At 41.8% G+C, this 16,921-nt stretch overlaps 1 protein-coding gene across 3 annotated transcripts in view; it reads right to left on the bottom strand.

The window, feature by feature from the left end:
* Positions 1 to 545: 545 nt before the first annotated feature.
* Positions 546 to 16,921, bottom strand: part of tspan11 (tetraspanin 11) — a 42,691-nt gene continuing 26,315 nt past the window's right edge. For 2 of the 3 annotated variants that reach the window (XM_071501712.1, XM_071501705.1), the window contains exon 8: positions 10,947 to 11,078. In XM_071501712.1, coding sequence (XP_071357813.1) covers positions 10,962 to 11,078 — 117 coding nt within the window. In that variant the 3' untranslated portion in view covers positions 10,947 to 10,961. Of the gene's footprint in view, positions 671 to 10,946; positions 11,079 to 16,921 lie in introns of those variants that run through there. The other variant, XM_071501711.1, reaches the window with a different exon arrangement.

Genomic DNA, 16,921 nt, shown 5'->3' with positions numbered 1-16,921 from the left:
TTCCTTGATAGACTTGATACAATCAGTGCGAGTCACAGATAAATATCAGTAAACAGTGAGTGATGTCTCCCAGCTGGTTTTGATTTCTCTGCTGTCTTAGCAGGTCAGTCAGCGTCTTACACCGGATCAGAAAACCTGAACATGATACGTTGCAAATCCCAGTAGACCACTGGGGTTTGACCACTGCTGTCCCTGAATTATTCACATGCATGAGGGCACAACTATGCACACAAAAAAAACACACACAGATTCATGGTCAATACCAAAGTGAAACTAATGGTACGCATGTGTACTGAGACACATGCAGACTAAAACGCCCCCAGAGCAATCACAAACCATTTTTGAGAGACAGCCTCTGTGAATATATACATTTCTTATTCTTTGCTCAGCACTCAGTGTTACAGGACATGACAGGTGTCCGCATGTTTTTTTTTTTCACCATATGAGAGTGTATTATTTTCACCTTAAGTCAATACCTCTATTTGAAGTCAGTTGAAGTTGCATTCTTTAGCTCTCTGGTCCGAGGGTGAGAGGAAGTTCACAGCCCATCAATGCAAATGAACAGCTTTCACAAGCAATTTAACTCTGCCTGTGTGTGACGCGAACTGAGCAGCCATCAGCTTCTGTGAGACCTGGAGTCAAAGTAACTTGGCACCGAATTCAGTTTGACCTATTGGGAGCAGAAAAATAACCAGTTAATGAGATAATTCCAAATAAGTCTGACTGAGAATCAAGCCTGATTTACAATGAGGCAGGTCTTCAAAGAAAAATAGAGATGGGAAGTAAAGCAATGATGATATATTTGTAAAACAAAGTTAATTTAGTGAGATACTAGTAAGATTATCCTTTAGATCCTATTAAAATAGTGAGTCAGACTTCGGTATGCATTCCCATCAAATTTCAGACTTATGATAACTTTAACGAAGGCTCTGAGAGTGATAACTTCCAATGAGTGAAATTTAAATGAATATTATGTGTGTTGGTTTTACTCTAATACATGTTCCTTTTGTCCTTTTTTTGTACGCGTAAAATTACAGTTAAATTAGTAGCAATATATTCACCTTTTTCCTTAAAGTTCACATTGAAAACAGCCATTCATATGTTTGTATTTATACTTCATTAAGTTCAGTGAATGATATTTTGTAACTGACACAAACTCGTGCAAAGTATAAAATTTTATGAGAGTCTGTAAACCAGGATACAAGTAACCACTAACTTCATGGTGAATGGAGTGTTTCAGATTTTTAATGGTGAACACATTCCCATTTCTCAGCTCAGTGTTCCAACTATTGATCAAATGTGAAGCTAACAGCCTAATAGGTCGCGGCTGGCCTTGCAGTGACGTCAAGTGCAAAGCCTTCACTAAGGATCATACACTGCTTTTCTTGTAGCTGAGCCACAGTACTTTATAGAAAACTAGTCAACCTTCTCACGTTATTCTTTTTCTGTCATACATTTGGTGCCACATTTTCCTTGTCCTGTGCACGGTGTGTTTGCCCATTGCATCACTCACAAAGAGTATAGTTAACTATTGGCAGGTACTCCAAAATCTGGTTGGATTTAATCAAATGTGACTGCCCATTTTAAACAGGCCTAAAATTTGAAACTGCGCTCTCTCCGCCTAATCCCACAAGGCTACGAATATCCATATAAATGTGTCACATTTGTCTAAATCCACGGATTTGACAGGCTACAGTAAAAGCAGTCATTTAAGGCTGACAGACACCATGGTGCACTGAAAAAATAAATAAAGAAAGACTATAAAACAGCAGTCCCATTTTATAATTTCATCTTCCTTCCATTTTGGTTATATTAAAATCTCCCAGCTTCCCTGGGCCTGAGGAATTTCAGTAGGATTTTTCAGCGTCAGCTTCAAGTGGAATTACATCCAGATGTGGCCTGAGCCCAGCTCACGGTCAGTCAGGGGTGGAGATGCAGAATAGGTGAATGGGGTAAGGGGGACAAAGAGAAACCATGTGATTTCCGGCACACTCCAAGATGCACTGAATAAACATGACCCTGCTGTGACCCTTACTAGCCGGCCTCGCCCTCAGGGGGCTCCTGCAGGTCCATTAGACCTGTTCAGATACCTCAGGCTGACCTGCCCTATTTCAAACTCAATCAGTGTCCCAGAGGAGATCTGTTATATTGCTGTGCGACTACAACACAGCCACTTCACAACAGCAAGAGCCTCTATTACAAAAGAGAGTGAACCCATATACCTACAGGAGAGACCCTGGCTCTGCTGAAGGAAAACATTTCAAGCACTAAATTGGGTTTTGATTCCTTTTCTTAACAATATCCAGCACACACACAATGGAGGCGTGGAGTGGGTCCCAGAGGAAAACACGCATGGCTTCTAAAAGGTTATTTTTCATCTATGCATTGTAGAGCCATGTCTAAAATCGGCGTCTCCTTCTCTGTAATGGATTCCTGTGGCTGCACTTGGCCGTCATGCTCAAGTTGGTTGGGTTGCATCATGAGAACACTTGGAGGAATCAGACATGGGGTTAGCCGACGTCCTCTCATTCCGTCAAGTGTAAAACAAAACAGATACATGGCATTGATGTTGAGCAGCCTGATCACAAAATGGCCAATAACTGCATTCTTTAATACCACCCGTGGTTAGTTACACATGGGGGATTTTTGATGACTAATGGCACTTTGTTCAGTTCTGCCTCATCCCTCACCTTCGAATCACCCTTTCTGGAGGATGGAGAAACAAGGATGCACCAATTTTCCATTCAACCAAAGAGGAAACAGAAAAAAGCTTTCACTAACTTGGGCCAAAAGTGGATAAAACAAACAATTCTCTCTTGCATTTTAACCCCAGCACTTCAGAGTAAAATAAAAATGTGAACTTGAGACATGAAAAACAAGCTCTCAAAATAAAAGTGACTGAAGCAGCAGCAGAGCAGGAAAATTAATGAGTACAATTAAAACATTGTCTAAGTGTTACTTTCACTCCATAATGTGGTAAAATACAGTACCGTCACCTCAGCAGCTCTTCCTCACATTTTCAGTCTGTAACCTACTTTTGTGTCAGAGCTAGCGGTGACTCTGCAGGCATTATCAGCTCCTTTTAACACCAACACTCGCAGCACTAGAATCAGTACTGCAGGCACTTATTTTCACATGCTGGAGAGTAATTACCGAATGCTTGCAACTCATTGGCGTTCTCCCTGTGCCATAGTGACTGTAATTATCTATTCATGCATCACATTCCTTGGAAAAGTGTATCGATTCCAGCTGTGATGGGGGCTCTCTGCTGCTCAAAGCAATGAAGAACCAGCAGAAGAAAACATGTTTTTATATTTGATTAACAGAATCATCATCAACCATTAAACTCACAAAACAAATCCAGCTAAAGCATAGTGTCTTAAATCTGAATCAAACAGCAGCAGGTTTGCAGTCTGACAGTGTTCCTCTGATGTTGTTTAACACTTTCATATTCTGTGTTGGTTCATACAACTGATCATTTCTAGGTAATAATAAAAGCTCTCTTCATATTTTCCAGTTAAATATAGCAACAAGATGAACATGTTAAAGTTTAATTTTTCATCTAATTTTTCATGGAGCATAAATTAATCATAATGTCAAAATAATTTGCGCTTGGAATTGAATTAAAAACAACCTGACAGAGGGAAACCATCTGAAGGTTTGGCTCTTAGAAGTTACATTGCTGTATAGAAGAAAGTGTTTACTTTTCCCATGGCTCATCACTGACAGTGATTGGTTAATCACATGAGGGGCAAGAAATCAACCACTGGACGTCTCTGCTTCTACATACCAGATTTCACCAGGCAGACAAGTTATTCTGAGGTTGCCACAAGATTATTTGGATTCGTGTCAAGGCTTTAAATTGAAAGCCACAAGCATCCAGAGCACTTAACCCAAACCCTTGACTAATCAGAGCTAAGACTTAGGAGTACAGTGAGTGGTTTTCTCACAGGTAATGGAGCATCAGTGAACCCCCCCAAAACTGGGTTTGACTCATTCACAAGTGGCCCTTTGCTACAAAATCAGGGCATCTGCCAAGAAGTATTCCAGTCACTGGCTTTCTGATTTTTCCCATACCATTCTGTGCTGAAAATGAAGCCTTTATGTTCATTGTGGATGTGCTGCAAGTTTATACTGACCACTATGTGACTGCTGAACTATGTTGAGAGAGTGATAAAAAAGAACTGGCTGACTTTTCAAGAGCAGCTCTGCCCATACATAAAAACGTCCACAAAAATGTTATGAGGTTATTGGGTAGATAGATATCACAATAGCCTAGAAAAGACTATAGACTATGTATAAGAGCATATTATCATCTCTTCTGTTGCATCCTCAGATGCTCATAAAAACTAACCAATAACTTTCTGAAGGCAAACTATGTACATGTAATCCACCCTGCAGGATTGTTTGGTTTGGTTTATGCGTTTTAAGGAAGAAATATTTTACTTAAGCCAGCAAAAAGAAGCATCGTACTGAGAGATTATTTGTGAAAACCTTTAGTTTCAATATTTGCAACACCATCCAGTAAACATTCATCATATCCACAAATATGGTGGAACCACACAGACACAACAACAAAAGTGTAAACAGATTCTGGATATACACCGAAACATTTAATTGACTGAGCATTTGTGAAAATTTGCATTATCTAATTCATCTTTAATTATGGACTAAACAAAACTTAATAACACGTTAACCTTTTTGTGCTGTTTTACATATCTGCTTCAAAATTTTTCAATAATATACCTCTTTTTCTTCTTTAACTATATTCCAGTTTACAAGTAGATCATAAACTACTTTTTTTCTTGGTTTTCTTATAACTGAAATGTTAGAATGAGTAAAGACAGAGAGGTTCTCTATGCTCTTGACATGTAAGAACTGAATGGGCATTCTTGCATAATAACCATTGTCCCAAAAGGAAAGAGAGATTCACTGGGCCTCTCTTTACAAAATCTGGCGACATTACTAAAAAACAACATTAAACTCTCAAGCAACAGAAACTGGAAATCATAATGATAATATTTTCTACTCTCCATTTTTGGAAGAGATGAGACTAATCCTGTCTAAACAGGATCAGTGCATTGCTATACAGCCATATCAATTACTGGTTATTCAAGGGTCCTTGGTGGGATTGTTTTCCACATTTCAATTTCAACCCAAGTGCCTACTGCCCTTTATCATTTACGTTCTGTTTGAGTTGATTAAGGTACCCTTTAAGGAGTTCACATATGTTCCCAAAAGGGTGAGAAGTCCACATACAAAACCCACCATCGAAGATTACAACTGGAAAAACTAAACAGCATCTGCACAAGTGATTGATGCATGAACTCTGAGTTCTCAGTTGACTTCAGCTTCTCTGTTTCGGCTATTTGAGCAGGAGATTTTCATGGCATACAGCCTGCACATAGCCCGCTGGACACACTGTGTCTCTTCATAAAGTACAGTGAAAATAAGCACTAATTACATTTTAAAATGCGTCTTCATCTTTCACTGGTTATCTTGTATCTTCATAGATGTAGAAACATGAAGCAGATTATTGTGCTCTCCTAACTAACACTGATCCCCTGTCCCATCAGCCAAAACCACTAATTGGGCTACCACAGACACTCATGCCAGCTTCTCCAAAACTAGCAACAAGCTGAAACCCTGAGAGCCATTCTGCCAAACAAGCACTACAGTGAACAATGTGTAGTTGCTGTCAGAGGTCATTGAAATTATCTGTCTACAAATTACTTTGTGGGCTCATGGTAATGTGAGGCCTCAAGCAGAGGGGGTGGGGAGCGGCAAATTCAAGTCTCATGGATAATGTAGAGTTGGTCGAGGCCCAGGAAAGCATCATCACAGTTCAGATGATCTCTCTGCGATCCTAACCGCTGACATAGAGGAAAGACGCATCACTGCAAAACACCGGATACACAGCCACAGCTCTCATATCAGATTCCTTACATAGTTTGTGTTATTGAAACACGGCCAGATGGAAATGATACAGCTGGTCCTTTGTCATATGTTGTCATTTAGGATGGATTTACACAGAATTTCTGATTTATTTTCAGGCTGTGAACATACAGCAAGTATTGACATTAACATTTAATAGTCCTCCTACTGACAGAATTTTATCCTTGCAGGTCTGTTAAACTGACATAGTAAAATCTATCTGGACTAAATCTAAATCCAAAGCTATAGGCAAGTATTAATATAGAAATCTACACTGTGACATGTTTGCAGATATGTCAACACCTGTGTCATTGGCAAGTCGGCAGGTGTTTTCCCTGTCTGTTCTGAACTAAACTAGACCAGCACTATTCTCCCACCAAAGACACTGACCTACAGTGAAAGTTCAAACATCCTCTGCCCTTAAGGCAGTTAGGGTCATACAAGTGGAGCACAAGTGGCAAAGCAATCACTATAAAGTGAAGATGGAGTCAGAGCTTGGGGGAGGCAGACTCAAGAGAAGGAGAGCTGGTTTCTCCCCAGACAAACAGGGTCATTAGCACTTTCAGGGGGAGTCCCAGCAGGGGGTCGGGACTTTGGGAGTTTGATCTCAGTGAGAGTGTCTGAAGCCATGAAATGTGGGGGCAAACCTAAACCATGGGGAAGGGCACAAATGGTAGAGCGATCACAGGGCTGCAAGCGGAGTTCCGCTTTAAAAGAGGTCAGGTGGCTTTTTCATCTCCGCTAAAGGCGCTCGGCAAAAGTGACGTGATGCACAAAGGACAGGCACTGTGTTGATTGACAGACACTAGAGGACGGGGTTAACGCTATTCTGCATACATCCATACAGCCCAAACAAAAGGACAACAAAGCAGGAATAACAAGAGAAAGTCGAGCAGCCGGACTAGTCTCTGAGTTCTCCCTGAGACAGGAGGTTGAGAAATTGGACACATTAAGTGATGGATGCTAAACTGTCAGTTCTAATAGGCAGCAAGGCAGTAGCACTGTACTGCTGCTTCAGGAGTCCAGGAGAGAACAGTCCAATGATCAACACAAGGGAGCCAATTAAAAACCAGACTTTGGCAGCCAACTGCATTACACTGACCCTGATGTGACGCTGGAAATACATCAGAATCCATGGAGAGGGATTTTTTTTCCATTTTATTTTTATTTTCTGCAAAACCCTACCCAGCATTTTCAGTCTTCACACTACAGACTATTATCGATTTGTGGTCTCCTGTTAAATCACTGAGCCTCCGCTTTAATTATTTCTAACTGACTGGCTGCAGGAGAGTCTGGTTTCACCCCTTGTTATGGTGAAAAGGAATGAGCGCTGACATCATTCTCTCCTCTGATAAGATGGAGAGCCTAATGACAAGGTCATTTAGGTGGAGGAGGTGATGCTTCAGTCTATTCTGAAGATAACACGTTTCAGCGAAGGTTTCTGTATCCTGTTGCCTGCAGAGATCAAACACCGAGGCTGCCTTTTTTCACTCTGTGATTGAATTTGTCTCAGTTCTCTGAGTTAGGTTGTTTTTCTCTCACTAATTGGAGAGAAGACTCACAGACGGATGCAGGAGATAGCTGGAACTCAGGAAGGTCACTGATACGAAGTTCCTCTTCTTCTTTCAAATGCTTTCAAATAGTTTCAAAAGCTTTGTTTTGTTTAAATAAAAATCCCACGAGACAGCAAGGCATTATTGAACTAGAAGAAATCAGCCAGGTGACCATACGTAAGCAGTACATATGTTGGCAAAAGAGATGTGTTTGAAATACAGTGGAGTAATTTCTGTATGGGAACTTCAGCATTGACACTGAAGAGTAATTATGCAGCAGCTAATTGCATGTTGTGCAATCAATCTTCAGTCAATCAAAGCTAAATAAAAGCACACAAACAGAGCTTCTACAGAGCAAAGAGAGTTAATAAAATTCAAACAATTCAAAGCCTTCATTAATTTATGAGAGGATACCACACATGGAAAACACATCAGAGACAATCCAAAACATATGGAGGGCCCTTGCAAGAAAGTGCTTGTTGAACCTCAACAATCTACAAAGCTCCTCTGAAATAAACCCAAACGCTGTGTGAACAAAATCAAAAAATTCCTGAGATTGCAACTGGACTACATTGTAATGTCTCTAAATCCTTTCAGAAACATTAGCGGACTTGGTGACAGAGATAGTGAGTGCAGAGTGTCAAAGATGTTTGAGGGAGTCCATCCGACCCTGCGTCGTAACTGCCAGGGAAGGTGCGGCTGTCTGGAAATAGCATTTCCCAACAAGCCTTTGGTGTCTCCTCATTTTACACTCATATGACCAACGGTTCCACCTGACTGACATTCACAGAGTGTTAATATACACTCACTGAAAACAAATAAAAGCTCAGCGAGATATTCACTGTGGTACTTGTGTTTTTTACCCAAATGACTCGGTCAGTCATCCTTGTGTTCTAGTAGAGGTGATTCTCTACGTTACTGTGGTCCATCAGCCGGGGAATGCTGCCGGTTCATCTATCATCATCCTTCCCCAAGAGACTTCCACTGTCATGCTGTAACATCTGTCGAGCACCATGCCAGATATCCCAAAAAATGATAGTATGTCACATCTGCAGTGTTCACAATAACTATAACTCAGCCGTTTGAAGATCAGGATATGAAACACATGTCTGTCATTCATCCCTTAGAAACAAGGAGAGTTACAATCTGCTGCTGAGGAGCTAGGATAAGATATGCTAGGATGCTGCTTCAATGAATACTTCCTGCAACCAACACAAAAATACCTATGGGTCTCCTAAAAAGAGGGGGGGGGGGGGGGGGGGGGTGGCAATGCTACTAAACCTAGTGATATGGGAGAAGAAGGTCAGGGTTCAAAAGGTGAAAAGGCCACTGTCAATCGACACATCTGTCAGGAAATATTTTCTGTCTTTACATCTTCATCTGGTGTTTTGAGTTACAGGGGTTTCTGGTACAGTGGATATACAAATACAGCTCACATGCAACTCATTGGAATCCAAACAAAGATTTAACAGGTCGTCACACCATCAAAGAGCCTCTCAATCACCACTAATACAGATCAAATATTTGGAGAGGTTGATGTTTAGTAAACATACGTAAAATCTGCCCAACAGACCGTTTCAATTGCTGACCACAATGGAGTGAAATGTTGACCTAGTCTGAACTGAATTCCAACCATCCAGTGAAGCTAAATTAAAAACTGATATGAAGTCTTCCGGTTGGTGGACTTTCGCTTTTGGTCAAAATATAAGGACATTGTTTTAATCATGTAGATTAATTTAAGTCTAGTTAGGATTGGAGAATTATGGTCTGTGGGTGGCGGGAAACTTCTCACCATGCACTATTTTGGGATTGGTCTGAGACACTGTGCAGACAGAGTCATCTTTCCAGTTGGGGGAATGTCAGGCTGCCTGGGTGAATTCCTTTCCCCTAGTTTGGGGTTTGACCCCCATGGCCTTTGCCACAAATCTTCAGGTCCACAGGTCTTTTACTGTTGGTGTCCAAGATGTTCGTCCATAGGCGTCATGGCCTGTTTGAAGAGACGAAAGGGAGGCCTTCGTTCCCTCAATCACGTTCATGAGTGATTCTTTCAATCTTTCAACAGGAACCTGTTATGCTGCCAATGGGAGGACTGTTATATTGCCCCCTGCTGTTGGCATTTGAAACTGTCCACCACAATGAATTACAGGTTTTTTACATTTCAAATTTCACAACATGACAGAGCAAGCATCACCTACATTTTTTTTGAGAAACTAAGAGTCATCTTCAAAACTATAGACTGCATATAGCATATGTTTTCCAAAACCTACTCTAAAGCGAGCTCAACCAACTCAAGGTATTTCTCAAGCTGCTAACATTCTATTAGCTTTCTTCCCTTTGTGTCCTTCACATATGTCTAATATTTATATCAAATACATGGAAATAGCATTGCAACTAATTATAATTTTTGTAATTGCTTAATCAGTTATTTTCCTGATTTATCAGTTAACTGTTTAGTCTATAAAAAGTCAGAAAGTGCCCAGAGAAAGGTGAAATCATTTCGTACAACCAATGGTCCAAAGAAGCTGAAACCAGCAAATGTTTGGCACCTTTGGCATGACTGATTAACCTTCCGATGATCAAAAAAATGAACTGACCATTTCAGCCACTATGTAGAAGAAATATATCACATAATGGTGATATATTTCCCTCCCTCACTATATATATATATATATATTTCTCCTCTCACTATTGTATATGTACATTTATCAGCACACAATCTTTTGCTTTTTGCCTATAGCTCTCAATCAGATTAACTCCTCCCACTCCCACTCACTCATTCTATCACCTCTCACACAGTCCCTCACAGGCTGCTGCAGTCAAGAGGATGAAATCACTCCATCAGTGAGCGGTGCCTTTACTGTCACTGGCATCAGACAGCTCCAGAGAAGGCCATAATTAAACAACTCAAGCTCTGGTAATTACCCTACAGTGGCCCTAATTACCCCATTCTCAGGGTGATTACAGCCTATAGGGGGAGGGGACCAACTACAAAAAGCCCTCCCTGCCTGGGTAAATCGGGGTGGCAATGATAGAAGCGGGGAAATCGTGGGGCTTTAATCCAGTGTCACTGTGGAAATGGAGGAAATGAGCAGGTACACTGAGACAAAAGGGCTATCTTGTTCTCGAATGGGCTGAGGTGACAGAACAGTATGTGTCCAGGAAAAGAAGCTGTGATTCACCATGGAGAACAGGTAGTGTTAAAATAAGCCACAGAATCCTTCAGTGAGTAAAAAGGGCAGTAGGATGTAGCTGTTTGGACTGTCAGAATAAAGGCTTTGTGCCCTCCATACAAAGATTACATCTGCAACAAGAACCACAACAAGATGGAAAGATGTTCACACTGATGTATCTAAACACCTTGAAACTTTGCCAAAAGGTTACAGTTTATCGCATCTATCATGCAGTGTTCAAGAGTGTATCTTACACAGATCAGCGCATCTCCTCTCTGTCTCAGCATTTTTAGTACAAGGGGGGCTATGCTGCTCTAAGCATATCACTCTGTTCCCTCTCTCCTTCCCCCCCTGAGGATGTGCTGACTGGGGGAGGGATCGATGCTCCGCTCCAACAGTCACTGGTGTGTCGATTCAGCACCTGGCCAGAGGGACAAGGTAAAAGGGAAAGAATAAAGTGACATCTCTGCTAACTCTGAAGAACTTATGGCATCCTTTGTGAAGGTGAGTCCTTCAATTGCTTTGAGGGACCCTTGAGACCAACACAGACTGGGCCAGTCCTTTGAAGGAACAATGCAGTACGGTGAGCCACGGCAGGATACATGCTGCAACACAGAGACATGACCAGACCAGGAATGTAGATGATTATTATGTTTGTTCTTTACTATAAGCTATTTTGAAATAACTGGCAATAGTGATAATAACATATATATATATATTAAAAATTATTACCCAATAACTCCCGTCAGGAATTAGATAACATGAGTTGCACATTCTGATTTATCATAAGAGCTGTAATAACGCATGCTGCTGTTAAAAGGGGCCCCTGTGGAGATTCTGACCGGTAATAGCAGCATGGAGCAATGTTTCGGTGAGTGGGTCCCCATTTTGTTTGTATCACACTGGAATATTCCTGCCAATGGTTTCACATGATTCCAGTGATCTCCAGGTGGTGGTAATGTGCCAAGAAACCTAGCAATGTGCCAAAAAAGGCAGGGAAGAAAAAGACTGCAAGCTAGTTAACATGGATGTAAACAAAGCAGGTTTTCAAAACTTTGCAAATGTTTTGTGAAGAGGGAAATGCTATCTACACGTTAGTTTGACCTAGAGGATACACACAATGCATTTAGGTGAGTAACACTGAATGTGAACAGAAACTTTGTTTACAAGAAAACTACACAGGGCACCTTTAAGTTACTGTTAATACAAACACTTCCCGCTATTGCTTCTTATTAAAAGCCTTTCGCAGCCACACCACCAATGAAGATCTTTTCAGCAATTTTATGTGGGCATTTAAGATTTGAATACTGTAAGGGACCAATGGTAAATGGGGGGGGTCAAAGATCCCCACAGAAACACTGCACTGCACTGTGTTTCATGGTTGCCATCTTAAACACCAGGCCACCAAAGTTTAGGCTAACCTTTAACGTGTCATGCTATTCCCCTTGGTGAAAAACCATACGCAGTGGTCCCATATCACCCATATCTGACCATGGTTGTTCACGATACAGTTAGGTACAGGTAGCCCTGCCATACTCTGAACTCCTATTTACTGTAATAAAACATTTGACCTGTCACCAATATGACAAGGCCAATATGGCCCATTAAGATCAGAAATAGCTGTCAACTGCAGTCCAGCAGAGAGATTTATTGCAACAGGACGAATATTAAAAACTGTATAGGAAACACTGAAGTGTCATTAAACAGCACTGAACAGGATGCAAGAACACGCCCAACACCTTGCAGCCATTTGTAGCCATAATGGGGATTTGTTTTGCCAAAGCAACAGAACAACGTCATTAGCATGCATTTGGCATTATTTATATGTGTGCTGGAGGATCTGAGTGGGACATCTGCTATGTGTTGAGTGAGTGAGGAGGGCCATTTGAGTGAGTGTGCTGAGGACCCTGATTGATGTCGCACACAGCAGAAAGTCCCGGCGGTCCCATTAGCAGCTACAGTCTGCATTACTGTCACACCCGTCAGCCATGATGGAGGACTGCTCTGCCGCCACAGCCATCAGTAACCTGCCCTGTCTATGAAACGACACACAGGGACAAATGAATTGAATGCAACACTTCCCAAATGAACACTGGTGGAAACCAGAGACACACTGTGCTTTAATGCAGCCCTCAGCCCTTGTGAAATTGCTCCCATTTCCAGCAGCGTGCATTTGGCATTCATCAAAATCGATATCACCTTTCACGCTCATTGTTGCCTCTGTGGTTTGTTCTCAGTCATAACTCAGTCATAAATCCCTTGGGATGAATAAAAGAGGGATACTGTCGAATTACTTGAAAATATTTACATGACAACACAGGATGATATTATGTATGTGCTGCAGGATCAGTGCTTTGTTTTGGTGTGTCCAGATGTAGGATTTCATTACTTCCTTTTTCCCTCGGGTGAGTAATGATATTGGCCTTATTCACAGGTGCAGTACGGATAAGATATGAATCACCACACAAGTGGTGCTTCAAAGGTCACTCTCTTACATATATGTCTACTGCACAAGAGTGAAAAAAGAAAAAAGTTTAACAGAGAAAAGATATGTCAGTGTTGGACATTCCAAATTGGCAATTCCCATAGCCTCTGGCATGTCTGAATTACCCACAAAGCTCTAAGGACCATGCCATATGTCATTCTAGTGCTCTTAAACTCAAATCAAATGTCTCTGGTTGTTTAAACAGCTCCAAGTTGGACTACACAAGACAACACTGTAAAACAAAAGGCTTCTTGTACCCAAGTAGTAAGTCTCTTGCCCCCAAAACAATTAGCTCCGTACATGACAACAGCATTCAGATGTGTTTGTAGAAAAATAATTTACCCTTTCAATCTAATTACCCTGATCCCTCTTGCCCTCAAAGGCTTCCAACTCACAATGGAGCTGTTTGTAGAAAGCTGAGTGGGGATTTTCATTGACATAATTGAGATGAATATGTAACTCAACCAAGACAAACAAGCATGGATATTTAGAATTCTACAATAATTGAATTAAGACATGACAAGATGTATCTTGTGCTCTGGCATGTTCCCTCACAGAAGCTCCACTTATTAAGAATCAAAAGAGCAGCGTATGGAAGTGTGAGTACACGTGCACACGTGTGTGCAAACACTAGTGTCTTGTCTGCATTTGAACATCTGCAGGCTTAAGTGTTTGTATAACACACTGTATGTGCTCACTGTACAAAGCCCTTTGTGTTGTGAATGTATATTATTTCATTGCTGTTCTGTGCAGTTGTTTGTGCGTAGACACAAATGAAGAAATGTGTGTGCATGCATGCATGTGTACATCATAAGCAATTACTCACTATGTGACACAGATGACTTCGTGAAATGAAGGGAAACAGAATTTAATCAGTGGGACTCTGCTTACTTCAGACAGCTTCAAAGCAGAAGAAGGAATGTTTGTTATAGAAGGGCTGATGATAATCTGAACTCCACAGGACTTCACTGGGGAAGCACAAAAGGCCACTGAAGTCATGTCATTCATGCTCCTTGCATGTTTTGGATGGAATTGCATGCCCTCTCTTTCGTGCCTGCTCTAGTTTTCCAGCACGAAACAGTGTTGCAGACACTGTGCAACAGTAACACAAAGACTTTCAAAGATTTCAGATTATGAATATATACACAGCACTTAAGGATAGTACTTTGTGAAAATTATATATTTTGAAATGTATACATAAAGTGAATTTGTCCAAATTCTAGTGCAGCAAAAAGGAATCTAACCGATACTAAGTAAAAACAGCGAGACCACAGCAAATATAAGCAGGCAGGTTCATCACCACTTGCTGAAGACACATCGTAAGTTCAGCCAAAGGCCGCACACTAAAACCACAAATTCCATTGCATAGAACATGGCAACTTAAAACCTGCCACCATCACTACTGCAAATCCATTCTGACAATGCCTCCAACATTCATCCGACGCAGACAGTGTCTCAGCCTCTGGCGGACAACAAGGAGAAAGCAGCAACAGCAGCAGACAGCAGCATAAGTAATGAGAATGGATAGCAGCTTGGCTCCAGTGTCTCAGCCCCATTGATCACATGGCTATGAAGAGTGATGGCGCTTGGTGCAGGGAGAGAGCAGTGTGCATGTTCTAATTCTTCACAGATCCATTCTAATTTGGCTTTATATTGATAACTTCTTCCCTCGAACCCTTTGTAGCAAAGTGTAGCACATGTTAGAGGGCAGAAGAAAATATATTGCCTTTTGTAGCCATTGAGCAATATTCACCATTCTGAGAAAGGCCAATATAATTGGAGACATTTGGATGAATTCATGACTGCTGTGTGTGCATGTATGTTCGATTGCAGTGACCACTTCTAACTGAAGGCTATTTCGATACGTGTATTAATGTTTACTCTGGGCAAAGGGCTGAGAAATGAATTATTTGACTGAGTTACTTTAACACTTGGCTGGCTTCTGAATTTGTCACCATCAGTCAGTGACCACTAGCATGTCACTGAATGATGCTGAGGCGGCAAACACAAGGATGGCTCATCATGATGGTGGCTATAGCTTGGGGGAGGAGGACTTCATTTGATGCATAGATGAGGCCTCTTTCTCTCTTTTTCAGTCCTAACTGTGTCTCTCAAAACGTTTCCCTCTGAACTGGTGGTGTGCGTCCACAAAGGGTCACATCTGATCCAACACTGTTACCTTGTACTATTTCCCTTTCTTCTATCCTTTACTGTAGTCCATGCCTCATAAATGTCATCCCCGTCTGTCTAAGCATTAATCTCTATGAGGCTGGGGCCCAATGACCCTCCAAAACAAACCAGTCTTGTTGAACTGCTCCCCTGCTGAATAGTTGAAGCTTGGCAGAGCTAGAGGAAACAGAAGTATGGATTGGAGGGAGGGAGATGCAGGGGCGAGAAGCAGCAGCAGCAACAGTGGGGTCTCCAGTGGGAAAAATATGAGCAGCATTATGGAGTGGAGTTGAGCCTGCCATCACTTTCAATGAGAGGAAGAGGCCTGTCAGAGCACACAAAGGAGAAAAAAGACACAATACTAGACAAAGAATAACGTGAGGGACGGAGGGAAGGAGAGAGGAACAGAGGGAGAGAGGGAAACAACACATGAGGATGTAAGAGACAGACAAAGAGAGGGATTAAAAAGCATTCCAATTAGAAATGGAGGAGACAGTGCAGGAAGGCGCTAAAGAGCACTGATGAGAGACTTAGATAAACCCCCACAAACACACTTGCAAATTGAAAGAGATGGAGAAAAGATAGCAGGCTGGAAAGAGAAAGACAAAGAGAGAAAGACAAAGAATAAGCAAGAGTGAGCAAAAAAAAAAAAAAAAGGCACAGGCCAAAGAGAAATTAATTAATGACTCTGAGAAGAATGAGGCAAAGAGGAACAAAAGGGAAAAAATAGACAATAGGAGACAAAATTAGATGAAAGGGAGAAAAACGTCCTGTCACAATGGCACATCAGAGCCTGCATGTGGCACCACTTGATAAGACACGTCTTTGCCACCTTCCATGCTGGCACCCAAGTCCCCCCTCCTCTCCGTTCCCCAACCATCTGTGCCATACAAACACACCAAGCTGTCCGTCAGCGGCTGTAGCTCACGACAACGCCAGTTTTGTGACATCAGCCACGGAGACCGGCTCCCGCCGACAACGAGGGGCCCCCGGATCGGTGACATCACCAACCCACGAGTAGAAGGTGCCAAACAGTTAGCTCCCACAGAGGAGGATTTGAGTCATGTGAGCTGGGATTCCAACCACAGCAGCCAAATGGTTATTCTGGACAGGGCACAGAGGGGAAACAGAAAGACGGAGAGAGAGTTTACTGGAGCTTTTGAGAAGCTCATCAACTTCACGACCCTCAAATTCCGCTCTCCTCTGTCTTTCCTCTCCGCTTTCCCTACATCTTTCCATCTAAAATGGCTGTGACCAGCTGTGGGTATCCGAGTTTGGCTTACACACCACTCAGCAGGATAGCACCCGCTGGCCAGGAATGACTGACATCTGACAAAGAGCAGATAGGCGTGGAAGCCAGTGTGGCAAAGTTCAACACAAGGATGAATGATGAGTAGAAATCCACTCACCAAGAATAGAAACTTGGGACCTCAGTGTTACCTCAGTGTCACCTCATGACGCCCTCAACGAAAATGCTTGAAATTCTATTAAAGAACAGAATTGTGTTACATTCGTTCTGTCCAGTAATGTCATCTTGAACTGCAACTGACAATTATTTTCATTATCGGTTTTTGTTTTTTGTTGTTTTTGATTAACTGATCTTTCATTTA

Source organism: Trachinotus anak, unplaced genomic scaffold (assembly GCF_046630095.1).
Source record: "Trachinotus anak isolate AG129_WGS33_773 ecotype Australia unplaced genomic scaffold, CSIRO_AGI_Tana_v1 ptg000018l, whole genome shotgun sequence".
In the NCBI taxonomy this organism is placed as follows: Eukaryota; Metazoa; Chordata; class Actinopteri; order Carangiformes; family Carangidae; genus Trachinotus; species Trachinotus anak.
Note: the sequence above shows the minus strand (reverse complement) of the source record. Positions and strands in the feature narration are given on the sequence as shown.